The sequence below is a fragment of the Panicum hallii genome, chromosome 2 (assembly GCF_002211085.1).
Source record: "Panicum hallii strain FIL2 chromosome 2, PHallii_v3.1, whole genome shotgun sequence".
NCBI classification, from domain to species: domain Eukaryota; kingdom Viridiplantae; phylum Streptophyta; class Magnoliopsida; order Poales; family Poaceae; genus Panicum; species Panicum hallii.
The window spans coordinates 48,158,073-48,174,763 of record NC_038043.1 but is presented as its reverse complement, the minus strand read 5'-3'; the positions used below and the strand labels follow the sequence as shown (position 1 = coordinate 48,174,763).

General features: G+C 50.6%; 2 protein-coding genes across 3 annotated transcripts; one reads left to right on the top strand and one right to left on the bottom strand.

The window, feature by feature from the left end:
- Window positions 1–5,974: 5,974 nt before the first annotated feature.
- LOC112881896 (two-component response regulator-like PRR95) lies at window positions 5,975–10,745 on the top strand. Of its 2 annotated transcripts, XM_025946812.1 has the most exons (8): window positions 6,199–6,391; window positions 7,241–7,402; window positions 7,502–7,632; window positions 7,760–7,912; window positions 8,569–9,017; window positions 9,426–10,116; window positions 10,207–10,316; window positions 10,465–10,745. In XM_025946812.1, the coding sequence occupies exons 1-7, from the start codon at window positions 6,199–6,201 to the stop codon at window positions 10,297–10,299; spliced, it is 1,872 nt and encodes a 623-aa protein (XP_025802597.1). In that variant the 3' UTR covers window positions 10,300–10,316; window positions 10,465–10,745. The 2 variants fall into 2 exon arrangements, with proteins under 2 accessions (XP_025802596.1, XP_025802597.1); XM_025946811.1 differs by having other exon boundaries at window positions 5,975–6,391; window positions 10,207–10,745.
- A 1,735-nt stretch (window positions 10,746–12,480) lies between these two features.
- Window positions 12,481–13,252, bottom strand: LOC112881177 (protein SHORT INTERNODES-like). Its single transcript, XM_025945866.1, has 2 exons — window positions 12,859–13,252; window positions 12,481–12,758 (listed from the first exon to the last, which is right to left on the bottom strand). Exons 1-2 carry the CDS (start codon window positions 13,250–13,252, stop codon window positions 12,481–12,483), a joined length of 672 nt encoding a protein of 223 aa, XP_025801651.1.
- Window positions 13,253–16,691: the final 3,439 nt, after the last annotated feature.

Here is a 16,691-nt window from a genome sequence, read left to right as displayed (position 1 = left end):
TATAATGATTAGCCCTCCATAAAAACTTCACCATAATTGGATCACGGAAACTGTATCTATGAATTAATTATAGAAAAATATATATATCTAATAGCACAACAAAAAAGTACTAATTCAATGCATAGATATACTCGTGTGGAGTCTAACAAAATTGGATTTTCTATTTTATAAATTTTTTATTTAATATAATTTTTTCAAAGATTCAGCCAAAATAAATATAAAAGAAAAGGAGAAAAACCACTGAGAGAAACTAGCTAGAGAGGTCATATGCCCGGTATCGCGAGTACAAGGAGTCTAGATGGACGGTTTTATTGTCTAAGAAAAAAAATACTAATTCGTCCTAAAGATTAGGAGGTAAAAAGGATTTTTCTTCTAAAAAACTTCTTGTTGTTACGAGGTTTCGTATCCTTAGGCTTCTTCTTTTTGAGTAAATTCCCTGGTTGCTACTAGAATTTACATTGATCTCTTCATTGTCACTGAAATTTCTTGCTTCCCACCGTTACCACTATTCTAAATTTGCATTCCCTCGGTTGCCATTTTCGTTAAAAACTGTTAACTTGCCACGGCGTGCCGGTGCCGGTGCCGCCTCTGTAGCCATCGCTATCGCTGTCGCCTGTGCCGCTCTCGCCCTCGCCCCAATCTCAGCCAAATCCATTCTCACGTCCTATCCGCCACTGACGCAGAGGACACCGGGGAGCCGCAGCCTGGGCTCGTGCCCCGAGCTAAAAAATCTCATCAGTTGAGATGGACAGGCCACTCGGCACCGAACCAAGCTCCAATTGAGCTCCCATGAGAACCTCTCATCACGGAGAAGCGAGGATCAGTAAGTTGCTACCCCTACCTAACAGCGCGCAGATAGATAGAGAGGTCAAGCGGGCAACATGCAAGCGAGGAAAAAACTGCATGGGTGAAGAATCCATTGGTAGTCTGGAAACAAATAACAGTGAGAGAAGCAGGCAGCTATTCGGCCGCACCGCAGCCTCCAATGCTGGGTGGCGACTGGGGAGGAACGAACGTTTGGCTGGCCTCCTTGCAAGTTAGCACACGAACGGCGCGGAGGGCTGTTCAGCCAGGCCTCGGCTCGACAGACGCCCAGGACGCCGTGGCCACTGCGTGTGCGCCCAGGCTGCACGCTTGCTAAGGGCGCCGGCGCTCGCCAAGATGCTTCTCCGGCCGGGGCCGGTCCATCGTCAAAATCGGATGGGTTTGCCGTGCAGCTAGGAAACGATAACGGAGGGAAAAGTTGCGGGCCCTAGCGGCCAGCGAGTGGAAGTTAACAATTGTTAACGGAAATGGTAATGAAGGAAAACGTGAAATTTCAATAGCAATAAGGGGATCCATACAAATTCTAGTGGCAACTAGGGAGTTTACTCCTTCTTGGTATGTCTGAATCGTCCGATCTTCCCAGTACTCTCTTTCTCTTTCATTTGGATTGTCTGACTTCTTCTTTTTTCCGGCCGCGCCGGATATCTAGGAAAACTATCTGCCTCGGAAGATATTTCCTCGCCATCGAGTATCCACGGCTACTTGTCAAGGAGCTCCCACCGGGGAGAGGCGCGAAGATATTTTCGCTCGTCGTCGCCTGAGCGTGGCGTATCTCCGGAGATACGCATATGCTGAACAGCTGAGGTGTGGTTAACCACTACCCCACCCGTAAATAACAAAATCCGTCTCCGCATCCGGCCTCCACGTCTCCGCCGAGGACGCGCGGATCGCGAGCCGGTGGTGGCCCCCCGGCCAGCCGGCTGCCCGACGCCGCCCCGCCTCTCGTTCCGCTCTCCTTTTCCTCTGGTCCGCGCTCGGATCGGGGCGCCTTTTTCTTCCACCACCACCGCCGCGCGGCGCGCTCTCCTCTCCTCCCTCGAGAACGTTCCGCGTTCGCACGGCACGACGCCGAGCTGGAAAAGTAGAGATGGGTCTCGCTCTCGCCCTCGCCTTGTACCACGGTTCAACCCACGATGGCGACGTCCGGCGCGAGCCCGGCCACCAGTCCGGCCTGCCCCCCGCCGCCTAAAGCGCCGGTCGGGGAGAAAGATATTTGCGTCCCGTCCGGGGGAAAATATCTAGTACGCGCGCGCACGCCGGCGGACCCAGCTGGGTAACCCTCTCAAGTGGCGGCAACGGATCGAGAAAGGCAGCGTCGCCCCTGCCTCGCCCGGGTGGTGCTGGAGTGCTGACCTGGAGTCAAGGATGGCAACGGGTATGAAATACCCGCGTATCCGCGGTTACTAAATTCGGTGGACGTGGGTACGGATTTGGATTTATACCCGCGGGTACGGACGCGGGTACAGATCTAAACCCAACAGATATTTTCTAACGAATTTGAAAAATTAACACCCGAACCTGCAAACCCGCCAAACCTGCCGACATGTGGGTCCGAGTGGTTATATATATACACAATTTTAGATTTCCATACTTCCCATCCGGCCATCCCCGACCTCCCAATTCCCAGCCGCCACCCCGTCTCCCCGACCTTCCAATTCCCAGCCGCCTGCTCGCCCCCATCCCCGCCGCCGGCTGCCTGCCCGTCCCCATCCGCCCCGACGCCGGCCGCCCGCCCCCATCCGCCCCGCCGCCGGTCGCCCGCCCGTCCCCGATCCCCATCCAGCTCGAGCTATTTCAGGGCGCTTGCTGTACCCTATTGGGTAGTTTGCTCTGTACAGTTCTGCTAGGTAATTTTGGTCGGTGCATGTGTGCCAGGTGTTTGCAGCATTAGTCCAATGATCCTGAATCGAGTTGCAGCTGTTTACTTGGGTAGATCATTAGATTTGGGTATCGAGTTGCAGTTGTTTGCGGGTACACGGGTGTGCCCGCGGGTACGCGGATATCCGTGGATAGCGGATACGGGTGTCGTTTCGTGCCTGTGACGGGTTGCGGGCGTGGGTGCAGGTACGAATTTTAGTTCGCAGATATGGACATACAAAATTAATATCCGCGAGGATATTACCGTTGCCATCTGTACCTGGAGGACGGCGGCGTGGCTCGGTGGTTTCGCGACTCGTCTCCTCCCATCCACTGAGGCCACCGCGAGATATTTTCCGCGAACGGCAGCTGCATCTCTCGGCCCGGGGCGCGTCCACCGCATGTCGCCGGCTGCGGTCGTGCGCTCGTGGTCGTGGGCGCACGGGAACGGCGCCGCGCGTATGCTTGGCCGGTGGTCCAGCGTCATCCGCGGGATTCGGGTTGAACGGACGCTTCGCATCGGCGCCTCGCCGGCACAGGCCGGAGCCGAGACTTGGAGCCTCCGGCCTGCATTTTCTTCCCGTCGAGCTCTTGCCAAACCTGCTGGTGCTAGACTTGCTGAGCAGAAGAATAGTAAAAAAGAAGATCTTTCTGTTCGCGCGGACACGACGCTAGCCGTCTGAATCTGAATACGATGTTCTGAGCTGCAGTGTCATGGTCACTTCAGGAATGCTAATCAGAGCGACAAAGTCCATGCCGAACCACGTGATCGCGCTAGGCGCCGCTCATTTCCGACTCGACCGATCGCCCGGCGAGATCTCACTCAATTCTCACATCAGGTATGCCGAGCTCACGGAGAACAGGATTCGAACGCGTGGTGAGACATCCCATCTCGACCTGCTGGTTCGTCCGAGTTCGCCGCAACTTGCAGCCCAAGGATAAGGCAGTCGGGTACCATGCCACTACGACCACGGATCGGGTAGGAGGCATATCGGCGCGCCACGTCGGAGCCCGCGATACCTTGGAGACCCAGAAAGGGAGAGAGCTAGCGGGCGAGGAGAGCCAGACGACGCCGAGCTGCTTTCGGATTGGGACCCCACGCCCGCGGGCCGCGGCGTTGCCTCCTCGACCGCCCACTGGCCGCCTGCCCGGCCGCGGGTTATCCGCCGCCCGCCTCCGGCCAATTGTCTCCGCCCGTCGGCGGCGACCGCGCCAAAATATCTTCGCTTTTTCGCAGATCAGGCTCGAGGGAGAAAATATCTAGCTGCAGTGCGCGCGTCTCGGTTTCTCCGTCAAGTGATTACTACGAGCTAGTGGATGTGGATTACACCTAGTGGCTAGTGCCATGACTTTGCATGGAGCTCGTGGTCGTGGCGCGGGCTCGAGAGTGCGGTGGGAACGGGATAGAATCTTGTTTCGTGGATGGTAGTGTTCTGGAAGCATCGCGGCGCTCCGTGCTTGCCCGTGAGCTCTGGTGTTTCCTTTTTATTCCTTTTTTCTACTGTGCTGATGCGATGGGCGAATCTCCTCCATTCTTTTTCGCGGTCGTCTCTTCACCGCAGGGATGCACCTTTTCGTAGTTTGCTTGCTAGCTGTCGGCACTTGACAAATGCCATTTCGCATAAGATAACGGAGATTGGGATTTTTAAAAGGTCTATGTTTTACTATCTCGGATAATTCGATTAGTCAACTTGAGCTCTAAATTAAGTTTTGGCTTGGGTTACTTCTAGTTATTTCAATTGGTTCAATCAACTCCTCTGTAAGAAAAAATGTGAAGGGGAAAAAATAAAAAGTGATGTATATTCTAACATAGTGTATCATATCATGTATCAACACCACCAAAACTCAAACTTCAAACTCAGATTTTTTTTTGAGAAACAAAATGAGGCATTTGCAAAATGAGACTTTTCCTTTTTTTTTTGGCGAGAATGCCATTTTCAGATGATGACTAGTTTTGCAAATTTTCAACGACAAATGTATAATGACGATTTTCCAAAGATGTGACAAATTTTAAATTACCTCTTTCTTCTTTATTCAACGACGGTTTCTTCTTCGGTGAATGCTACGTGCAGCTCTTATGCTAAGCACATGCATCTTCAGAAAACTAAAAGAAGGATCTGTAGGATGCGCGGGTGCTCAGTCTTCTCCTATACAGATAATATCATATCACTATACTTTAAAACGGTTGGTTGGATGTACACTCAGTACATTCAAAAACTTCGTGGTCCTGCTCCGTAAGCCCTTCAGGCCGGCAATTTTTAAGTTGACAAAAAGTTTGTGGAGAAAAAAAAAGATCGGAGGCCTTGAGTAGAAATTCAGCGATATCCGTAGCTATATATGCGACACACGCAAACAACACAAAATCCATAAAAAAAAAGGCCATCGCCCCAGCCACTCAAATGAATCCGCATCCGCTAAAACCATTTTATTTTGCCACGTGTTAAGGGCTCTTTGGATTCCGAACTAAACTGATTTAGTTTAGTTTTCATCATATTGAATATTTATATACCAATTAGAAATATTAAATACAGCCTAATTACAGAACTAATTGTATGGATTGCAGACGAATCTATTAAATCTAATTAGCTCATGATTTAGCAATATTGTGCTACAGTAAATATAGATTAATGATGGATTAATTAGACTTAATAGATTCGTCTTTATTTATGCAATTAGTTTTATAATTAGCTCATTTTTAATCCCTTAATTAATATTAAATATTCAATGTGATCTAAATTAAAAATTAGTCCAGATCAAACAAACCAAAAAGACAAATCTAACACCAACCACGAGTTCTTCCAGTCCCAGGCTCCCAGCACAGCCGCAAGATATTATCGCCGCCGAGGCGAAACGCCAACCACCAGTGCGTACCTGACACCCGCGAAATAAACATTCCCACCCCGCCTCTCCACCACAACCGCACGATCCAACGAGGCGAGGAGGCCACCCCGTCCTCGGCCACACGATCCCCCTTCCCGGCCTCTCCTCCCACCACGTGTCGCTGTCCCAGCCGTAGATCTGGTCCTTTAGCTCCGGGCCTACCACGTGTCCCTCCCTCGCCGGAAAATATCGGCTCCCGCCCCCGCGCCGCGGCAAATATCCCAACCACTGACCAGGCTCCCGCCACGTCATCGCGAGGCCACGAGGGTCCGTGGACCCATATGGGTCCAACCGCGCGGGCTACAGATCGATCACCTGACGTGGCGGCCGCGCCCGCCGGTCGAGTGGCCGCAGATATTTCACGGGCCCGCGGGAGCTCACGCGCCCACCCGCCACCGCCTCCAGCACCACTGATCAGCGGGGCTAGAGAGCTCCTGGCCCACTTGTCTGTGGAGGGGGTCGTGTGTATGTATATAGCCCGCGGCGCTTCGGCTTTGTCGTTCTCTCACACATTGGCATTTGATTTCGCAGCCCACCAATTCCGGTCTCTTCCAACTCCCAATTCCAATTGGCAAGCGCTAAGAGGGAGAGAAGTGGTTGCCGGACTCCACTCCGGCGAGGAGCGACGAGGCGAGAATGGGGGAAGGAGCGGATGAGGCGGTGAAGGTGGTGGATTTGGAGGACGGGGAGGGGGAGGAGGCGGCGGCGGAGGGGTCGAGCAGGGAGACGCGGATGCTGCCCAGGATGCCGGTGCGGGTGCTGCTCGCCGAGGGCGACGACTCCACGCGCCACGTCATCTCCGCGCTGCTCCGCAAGTGCGGCTACCGAGGTGCGCACCGCCTCCGCGCGCGAATCATCTCGCTTGATTGCCTGTCCAGCTGGTAAATGTTGTAGGCTGTGCGTAGGGTTAATTTGGGGTTAAGTGCAGCTAACCAGTAATCAGACTGGTATGATGGTGAGCTGAGTCGTCTGTGGAATGGAGTTGCTGGTATTGGTTTGTTGGGACGGAATCCATGCGCTGTTTGGCCTGGGGTGAAAAGTTGCCAATTTTGGGAAATGGGAAGTATTTCTGGGCAGTAAATTTGGGATGTCGCTTGTGATTTTACCGTGTGAAAGCAAGTCATGGGGGTATGGTAGGGTGCTTGCTGATGGCGCCTCTTTCCGCGAGACAATTTTTTGTCAGGCAGTTTTTCTTTTTCAAAAAAAAAAATGTCAGGCTGTAATTGTGGTTTCTATTTGACAGTGATTTTGAAGATACTGGATAGTCTCCCTGCCTGAATCTTCTAGTGTTATTGCTGGCCTGCTGTTGTGCTGCAGTGGATGAATGTTAAAAAGAGCATTGCTGTCTTGCTACCATACTGCTCATTAGGACAGTGCTTAAAATTCACATGGGCCTAGTATCAAATAGAACAATAACTATCAGTACCTTCATGATTGAGGACACCTGCTGTTAAAATTGTACAATTAAAAAGTAAAATTGTTAAATCTTGTACTACCACAATTGCTTAGCATGGTTAGGATTGCGGTTGGAGTCGACAATCTTTTTAAATTAATCAACTTACCTTTTTATGCAATTTACATTATACTTGCACTATTGAGTTTGTTCTGGTAACAACTTTTTTTATAATTCAGAAATGATATTTTGCATCAGCCTTATGCATCACATTTGTTCATGCAGTTGCTGCGGCCTCTGATGGTGTGAAAGCATGGGACATACTGAAGGAAAAATCGTTCAACATAGACCTTGTTTTAACTGAAGTTGAACTGCCTTTGATGTCTGGGTTCCTCCTGTTATCCACAATCATGGAGCATGATGCGTCCAAGAACATCCCCGTTATAAGTATGTCCTAAATGGCTAAATCTATGCCACCCATCTCATGTTGCATCTCTTCTTTTAAACTTCACAACTAATCCTAATGTTGTTTTGTTTGTTATCCAGTGATGTCTTCGCACGATTCAGTAAGCATGGTTTTCAAGTGCATGCTCAAGGGTGCAGCAGATTTCCTTGTTAAGCCGATAAGAAAGAATGAGTTAAGGAACTTATGGCAGCACGTTTGGAGAAAACAACTGGTAAGATGACATATCTGTTTCTTCTCAGCATGACTGCACTTCTCTTGCTTTATGCATTCATACTTAGATTTGGCACTTGTCATGAGATTTATTAAGTATCGCTAAATTTCTCTTACCTTATTTGCAGGCAAACGGTGGGCCTGATGTGCAGCATATACAACAAGAAGAGAATCTTGCAGAAAGAATTGAACAGAAGATTGCTGCGACAAAAGTTGATAATTTGAATAAAGATGGGTCCCGTAAAAATAGAGAATGCAGTGAACAAGAAAGTGATGCTCAAGTAAGTTTTGAAACCAGTGAACAGAATGTTGTCTAGATGTCCGTTTTGACCCACTCATGGTAGCCTAAATTTTCTGATTGACTGGTAAAATGCTATTGTGAGTTACATATGGCATTTGCACTCGTTCATTTTACTTTGCCCAGTCAGGATCGAACGACAATATTTCCGTCACCTGATATTTGGTCCAAAGGCAGTTTCATTACCCACACCGTATAGCTGACGCTAGGCCATGTCAGAGGTGTTATTTAACCATTTGGATCTCTGTTAATGTTAGGCAACTAATTTATAGATTTTCCGAGTCAGGTGGGTAATGGAACTGTTTGTTGAATGACAGTAATGTTTCTTATTGGCGAAGTTTCACAGTTCGGTCCTTTTGGGCATGGTAAAATGAAGTGCATCTGCCAAATATTAAGGTAAGTATGTTTTAGCTGCTTGCCAGATCAGAATCTGGTACACACGTGTAGTTTTTGTTGAATGGGCATTTTTAAAGTATTAGATTGTTGATGTGCCATTAAATCAATTTTGCAATATTTCTCAAGACGTCATGCCTTGTAGTCCTTTCAAGTTTTGTTGAACGGGCTGTCATTCTGTTTACCAAATTTAGATATATTTCTTCACTCTGTTCTTCATGGACTGAATTGATACCTCTCATGCAGAGTTCTTGCACAAGGTCAGAGCTGGAGGCTGAAAGTAAGCAAACTAACAATACTTTGGAGTATAAGCAACCAACTGAAAGGCAATTCTCTATTCCTAGCCACAAGAACGGCGAGTTAAATGGACAGACCAAACTTAGAAGTAATAACTTGATTCGAACAAGAGAAGATGATTTATCACCAAAGAAAAGGGCATGTTTGAATCATAATGATTCTGAGAAAGCTTCCAGAGATATTGAGCTAGTCCACATTATTGACAATCAACAGAAGCATGACATGCAGAGGGAGGTGGATACTATGAGAACAACATCTATAGGAAATGATGAGAAGGGCTCCATCCCAGCACACCAGTTGGAACTCTCTCTCAGAAGAACTGACTATGGTAAATTAGAGAACCAGGAGAAAAATGATAGAAGAACGCTCAACCATTCTACTTCGTCTGCATTTTCCTTGTAAGTGATCCTTTCTTAGGCTTGTCATATTAACAATTCTTTTTTCATTCTAAAAGCAGCTGTAAAGTAGCTCATGTCTAGTTACAGGTCAGAACACAAGTCTGGTGGCTATTTTCATGTCAGAACTGTTTTGGTACTAGTGCACATATAGGTTAACAGAATTTTTTCTGATCATTTTAGCATTTCATCATTTCTTTTCCGAACCTGTCTAAGAGACTACTGTTAACATTAACTTGCCATGATATGATCTTGAAGCATAAAAGGCCAAACTATTGTAGCCACAACACAAACTTTGATATGGAACTTCAAGTTCCCTTATTACTGTAACTTACTGCATGATTTGTTGCTTTCACAGTTCCACAAGAGTAAAAATATGAGATCTTACAGTTGGAAATATCTTGTTGACAGGTATAACTGTAGGACTGCGTCCACATTAGGAAATGCTGGCGATGGTCAGTTATGTAGCACCTCAGAAACACAAGCGGACGTGGAAAACAAAAATGGAGATTCAGCAGCCCCCTCTCATGACATTACTGGAACAAATCGTCCTATTAGAGTTGTACCATTTCCTGTCCCTGTTCAAGGTCTCACATTTGATGGGCAGCCATTCTGGAATGGCACACCAGTGGCATCCCTATTCTACTCACAGTCCGCTCCTCCCATTTGGAATAGCAAAACATCCATGTGGCAAGAATCAACCCCACAAGCAACCTCGGTGCAGCAGAAGTCACAACAGAATGAGCCAAATGAAATGGGCCCTAAGCCAGTTGAAAACACAGAGGCACAATCTCACATAAGTCATCCTAGTTCCAATGGGAAGCAACTACGCGTTGAAATTCCTAAAGATGAGGCACGGAATGTTTCTCCTATGACTGGTGAAAGCGGAACTAGCACCGTGCTTGACAGCGCTAGAAACTCTCTCAGCGTCAGCGGCTGTGACAGCAATTCCAACCGGATCCCTGCCCCTACTGAATCGTCCAACACATTTAAGGGTGTTCCTGAAACCCCAAGTGCTGAAGGTTCACGTCACCTGAGCCAGCGAGAGGCTGCACTGAACAAATTCCGGCTAAAGAGGAAGGATAGGTGCTTTGAGAAGAAGGTAGGCAACTAATTGCACATTATCATTTAAATCCAATTATTGATGTCACCTACTAGGAGGTTTGGTTTACACCTTCACACGCATTTGCAGGTTCGGTACCAGAGCAGGAAATTACTCGCAGAGCAGCGTCCACGGGTCAAGGGCCAGTTTGTTCGTCAAGATCATAGCATCCAAGGAAGCTAGGGGTGCAGCCACCACAGGTGACTACCGCACTGCAGATATCCTGATCGTCAGTGTCAGATTTTGCTGAAGAGTTGGAAGCAATCACACTGAGTACTGTTTGCCTTGTATATTTGCTAAAGCTTGTACGATATATGTATGTATAGGCTAACTCTGTTCTTTTCATAGGTTAGGCACAGGACCTACGACTTAGGGTTTGTCATTAGGCGTTAGAAAATACACTGGCATACTTTATTTCAGGTCAAAGATGAGATATGTATGTATCTCTTCCGTAGCACGTCTTTGCTGCAAAACCTTGTAACTAGCCATCTTGTTTGATGTTCCGGATAGAGGTCCACTTGCTGTGGATGCAAGGTGTGAATTGTGAAGAATGTCCAGAGACATGCCCATTTCTGTGCAGTTTGATACAATAAGCATTGTTGGTCAAGTGAAGATCAAGTTTGTGCCAATGCTCTCTTGCCCAGAGTGTTATCGTGAAATTTCCTAAGACAAAATAAACTTCTGCTTTGAAATTGAGTGATGTTTTTGTGATTAGATCCATGTCTCAAGAGTTGCCTGGTTACTAATCTGTGTAGTTTGGTCCGATTTGGACGGGAACGTCTTTTAGTTGGCCTCTTCTGGTATCAGAGATCAGGTCGGCAGGTTAATCGAACAAAGCGTGCCGGCGTGCCACCACAGCCACTGGCAAGCTCACAAGTCTCGAAGCGAGCGGCGCGCCACGCACACCCCCCGTAAGGCCGCAAGCTAGCTTTGCTAACGCTGGGGCGTCACCACGACCACACCACGGACCAGCCCATTTGTCCTTCTTCATGTGGCCCGTAAGCGGGCTGAGAGATTGGTTGTTTCTTGGTGGGCCAAACCTGATCTATACACATCTTTTTCTGATTTTCTTCTTTTCGATACCCACTTAGCTTTTGTTTGCTCCTTCAGAAATATGATGAAGTGAACATAGCAGAGCTAATAAGAAAACGCTCGCTAGGCCCGTGATCTTAAACTGAAGATTTGCAGTGTATCACCGTCATCTGTAAAAGAGGGAACCAACTATATGGACGATGCAACTGCCTCCAATATACACTTTGGTCTGTTGTAAACTGTATAAACGCCATTCGAGAAGAACCTAATTATGATCTAGAGAAGGTGACAAATATTTACTGATATAAATTATACAGGTACCTTGTTTAGCATTTTTCCCATTTTTACCCCGGGACAGGGCTGATGAGTGATGCTGCACATTCAGTGAGGGAGCCCAACGCACAACATAATTGAAGTTCAGGGGTAAAAAAGAACTTACGAATTTAGATGACGATATCTACAAATTAGAACACAATCTGAAGTTTTTTTCTTCTTCTGCAGACCGGATTCAAGTTGGCAACTGGTCCCGTACAAAAGCTTCCCGGGAACTGGAGGTGGGGCTTCAATGCGTATCCTGGCGATAGATGGATCGAGGCCAGGCGTCATCCTTTCTCCACCAGCGATGAGTCCCGCCTCCAATCCGTCGATCGCCGGGATACGCCGGATCGGCTACGGCCGGTTGCTATTTGAACATGGGTGGAGCGGACTTGACTCTGCGACTACCGTATGTGGGCAGCTGCAACCTTGGAACGGGAGATGGAAGCTGCTCCACGATTGCCCGGCCCGGCCCCTGCAGCCTGCAGGGAAAGCCGCGGCCGAAGTGCCTGGGCAGGGCTTGAGGTTCCCGGCGTCCAGCGTCTCCTATCCTACTTGTGCTCTATACTGAATCTCTTCTGGTTGTAGGTTGATAGCTTGGTGCTGATTGCCCCTCGATCGAGTTACACTATTCTGAGATAAAGTGAACAATTTCGTTTACACAGTTCTCAAACAGTGATGGCGCATTACGCATGTAACCACAGCACCTTTACCTAGATCAATAATGAAAGTCTATCGAAATCACATGCAAACTGAATTCTCTCCCGTTTCCACCCTCTGCACTTGACAAAACTGCTATTGCAGGTGCTCATCGCAAATTACTACAAAGGAATCGCCACTCGCCAGCATAATCCTATCTCCCTTTCTATCCATTCCTGCCAGTAATCGATAGAAAGCAAGATAGCGATCGAGCGACATGCATGCAAAAGAGGAGGATGCCAATGCCACGATGATGCTAGCTACTAGTACTACTAGTATCATATGGCAAAATGGCGTGGCTTGAATCCGCCGCGCGCCTCACAGCCTCAGCGTTAGATCCAGGCCGCCGCCGGCGGTGCTCCGCGATGACCCGTCGCTGCTCCCAGCCGTGTCCGTGGACGCCGTGCTGCTGCGGCGGCGGCGGCGAGAGCCGACGTCGTACAGGACTCCCCTGAACACGCGCCCGCAGATGGTGACGGTGGCGTGGTACGCGACCTCCGCACCATCGGGCCCCAGCCGCACGCGGCGGAACACGGCGTCCAAGCTCACCTCCTCACGCGCGAAACTCCCCGGCGCCGCCGTCGTCGGCTGATCAACTGCGCGCGCACAGCGGAGCAAGAAGAGTGCGGGACAAGAGTTAGCAAGAGTAGGACGAGCCAATGCGGCCGGCTAGGTGTGTGGTGTACATGTACCAACCGGACGATGTGGTGGGGGTGGCGGCTGGCGCGCGCGGGGGCGGGCGCGGGCGCGGGCGCTTGTGGGGATTGCGGAGGGGCGCGACTGCCGCGGTCGAGGTGAGCGTCCGCTGGTGGTGCTCGCTGCACGGGAACGCGGGAGTGTCGGAGCAGGAGGGCCTCACGTGGGCGGGGCAGGCGAAGCCGCGGCCGCCGCAGCAGTGGCGGCAGCGAGGGTGCGCGCAGCCCGCCTTGGCCAGGAGCCAGCAGTCCTGGTACCTGATGATCCCGGCGGCCCCCGTGCCACGCGGCGACGATGACGCGGCTCCACGCACAAGCTGCCGCTGCTGCTCCAAGCTCCCATCCGCGCTGGTGGCGGCGGAGAGGAAGGAGGCGGCGTCGGAGGCGTGGTGCATTGTCGACCGGGAGCGGGAGGGACGGCGCGGCGAGGGCAGCGCTAGGCGCTAAGCATGGGAGGCCGGGCGGCGAGGGGAGTGAGCTGAGGCGTGTAGAATGGAGTGAGCTCGGGGGTGGTCGTGCGGTTCTGGCCAAGACCAAACTGGTGCTTGGCTGCCGCTGATCTCACCTCTCTTTTGTGTTGGGCGAAAAAAAAACATACACGCATCCAATGGTGGAGCTCTCCGCTTCTGTCCGGCTCCGATCCTTGGTTCTCGCCACCGCGCGCCCTCGGAAACGGGAACCAGACGCCCGGGAAGAAGCGGCACAGCTAGCTTGCATAGCATAATCATGACGATACGATACGGTCATACGGAACTCAGCGCTTCCCAGTCCGATGGGACTGATGCCAATCGATGCTAGGCCACCGCAGGCAGTGACTAGGCTACCTGCGGTGACCGGACCGGACGGCGCGTACGGCAAACGCTCAATTCTTAAGGCCGTGCGAGCCATTCGGCTGGGCAAAAGTAAAATAGTTACTGTAGGAGCTTATCCGTCTCTAGTAGAATAGGTATAAATATAAGACATTTTGTCCGGTAAAGAAGAGGGAAGCTGAAATGCGTGCTCTGCCAGGCCAAGCCATTCGTGGCTCGACCAACGGTCAGTTGGACGCGAGGAGAGAGAAGGTTGTGCGGCAAGGGAGAACTCGCCGGTTCGGAAAGAGAGAGATTTCTTACCGCAGGCGGAAGCCAACTACCAGTGGAATACAGTATACTTTTTGCCTATGCTGTTGGAGGTAAAAAAAATAACTACCGTAATTATTTTCTAACCGATAGGTAAAACGTGTATTTACCTGCTCCGAATATCCGAATAGCTTCTCTTGTTGGAGACTGACTGCCTTACCTAGCTAGAGTTCCTTCAACCCGCCGGTCGTTGTGCTCGCGCCAAAGTGGAAGCCGGCCATCATGCCTCCCCATGGCCCCCCGCCCATCCTATCCAAGTTTGGTACGTTCTGCTTCCACGAAGAGCACTGGGACACGAAATATCATTGCTCTGCAATGCAAGGACACGACGGATCCTGGGGGCTGCTGGAGGGGAGGTTGCCATCGTCTTGTACCTCACGTGCTTCCGAGGCTCTTCCTCTCCTTTTGACCTCTTTCTATGTCAGTGCCAGACTCGGGTCAATGGTGCCGGGGTAGGAGCGCTGCCGCGCGCTGCACCTCCTGATCGAAGGCAGCAGCACACCAGTTGACGAGACGACGGAGCGGCAGCAGCAGAGAGGTGTAGGCGTCAGGGAAGCACGCCTACGACGTAGCTCCGACGTACGTGAGGTCGACCAGCCATTGATTTACAGGATCCAACCAAATCCAAATGCATGTCAGTCAGTCAGTCAGTCACTCATAACCTACGGTCTGCGACGCTACGGCTCTGCCTGCTCCTTGACCTTTTCTGGCAAAGTCAGAGCAGCAAGGTGCAAGGAGGAGGTTGAGGCAGAGGTAGTCAGGCAGACCACTAGACCTTTACCATCTGCAGCGCCCAGCGCGCCAGTGAGGGCACCCGCAACAGAGCAGGTCTCTATAATTGTTGTCCGTATCAGATATAGAGAGCACTGTATACTAGTCTTCCAATAAATTAGTTATAAGGCCCTCCACAGCGTGTTGCTAAAGTGATGCTTCAAATGGGGAGAGGAACTAAGCATCACTTCCCACATGCAACTACCCATGCCTGCGCTTAAAAATGGAGAGCGGTGAACCTACAAGCTCCGGTTCCAACTTAGTAAAAAAAATATTTTCCTTCCCAGCTACTTACTGATCTAGGAACAGAGGCATACAGCCTTGTGTGCGTGGAAGCCTACCGAAAAATTATTTCTCTCTTTTTTGTTACCAACTGGATCCCGCAGCTATGCTTACACATTGCAACATAGCAAGCGTGATGCAAGTTTTTTTTTACTGTGGGACCTATTTTTTTTTCGGGGCATCACTCCACACTGTGGAGGGCCTAACACTTGTTACAAAACTTTATGGACCGATATGTCATGATTTTTTTAATCAGTCTTTCCACTCACCAAGCTCCTCTCCCAATCTTCGTCCCCTCTCTCCCATCTCAGTTCACACCAACTGCTCCTCACCCGCCGACCTGCCGGCCACGCCATGCGCCGGCGCCCCTCCAGCTGCGCCCCGGCCACGCCTTCGCCGCACGTGGAGGCCCCTCCCGCTGCGCCTCGGCCGCGCGTTGCGGCCCCTTCGACGCTGCCGAGCGCCGCGGCCCTTCCGCCGCACCGAGGCCCCTCCCTGCGGAGGTCGCGTTCTTGCACCGTGGTCGGGCTCGCCGGCCGCGAACACCTCCCCGCGCCGGGATCCGGCTCACATCCTGCAGCCAACTCCCAGTACCGGTCGCGACCGCCGGCCCGCCTCGCCGGCCGCGGGGACGAGCTTGTCCTCCATGCGTCGGAGGCCGAGCGGCGGCCAAGCTCCTGCACGCTCAAGGCAGTCCTACACTCCGTTCTTGTGCCGGCGTCGTTGACGGCGGTGCAGATGCATGGCGAGGGACTGAGGGAGACGGGGCCGGTAGGCATGGCGAGGCAGTGGAGAGAGACGAGTGGGTCCCCGTCGGCGTGGGGAGATGTGCTATCGGCTCTTGCTAGGGCCAGCGACATGCTTTTCTCTCTCTCAATTCCTCTCAGCTCCACGTAAGATAAAAGGTGACATGGAACTGCTATAGTAAGCCACTATCGGCCCGTTGCGGCTGCCCTGACTAGGCCACCGCAGCCCTCTAGCTACAAGGCCTGCTTGTTCACTCTTGCAGAGTTGCAGTGAGATTGCAATCTCAGGCGCCGTTTGGGAGCGCTCCGCGCGAGGGCGGAGGCGGAGCATGCGGACCTCCGTTTTGTGGCTCCGTTTTGTGGCTCCGCCAGTTTCGCATGTGCGTTGTGCAAAAGGCTCCGGCTCTCCCAGTTAGGATGACAGTAGAGCTCCATTCATATAGAGTAGCTCCCTGGAGTAGCTTCCGAGTCTAGGAGTCGATAGAGTCACTGCTAGCACTTCGAGTAGTCTATGCCGTAAGGCAGCTCATGGAAGCATATCTCATCCAGCGGCGTGGTAAAGATCTGATCCCCTACAATATAAATATAAAAATATGTTATAACTGATATACATGATATCGAGTCAAGAGCGAATTCCAGCATTGTAAAATGCGTGATAAAAATTCACATCTTGCTCTTATCAGACCATGTAATTTTCCCGAATAGTTAGCCTGTTAAGTTTAAGCACATGATCACTGATAGCCGTAGCCCATAGCGTACCAAGCTAATCACGTGCACGCGTGGAACATAGGCGTACGGAAGAGTCAAGGTTTCATAGATTAAGTCATGTGCTATCCGAGTACTTTAGCAACCGTTAAGAGAAGATAACAAATGCAGAAAAATAGTCGGCATGCGACAAAGAAAATGCGCGTTGCACA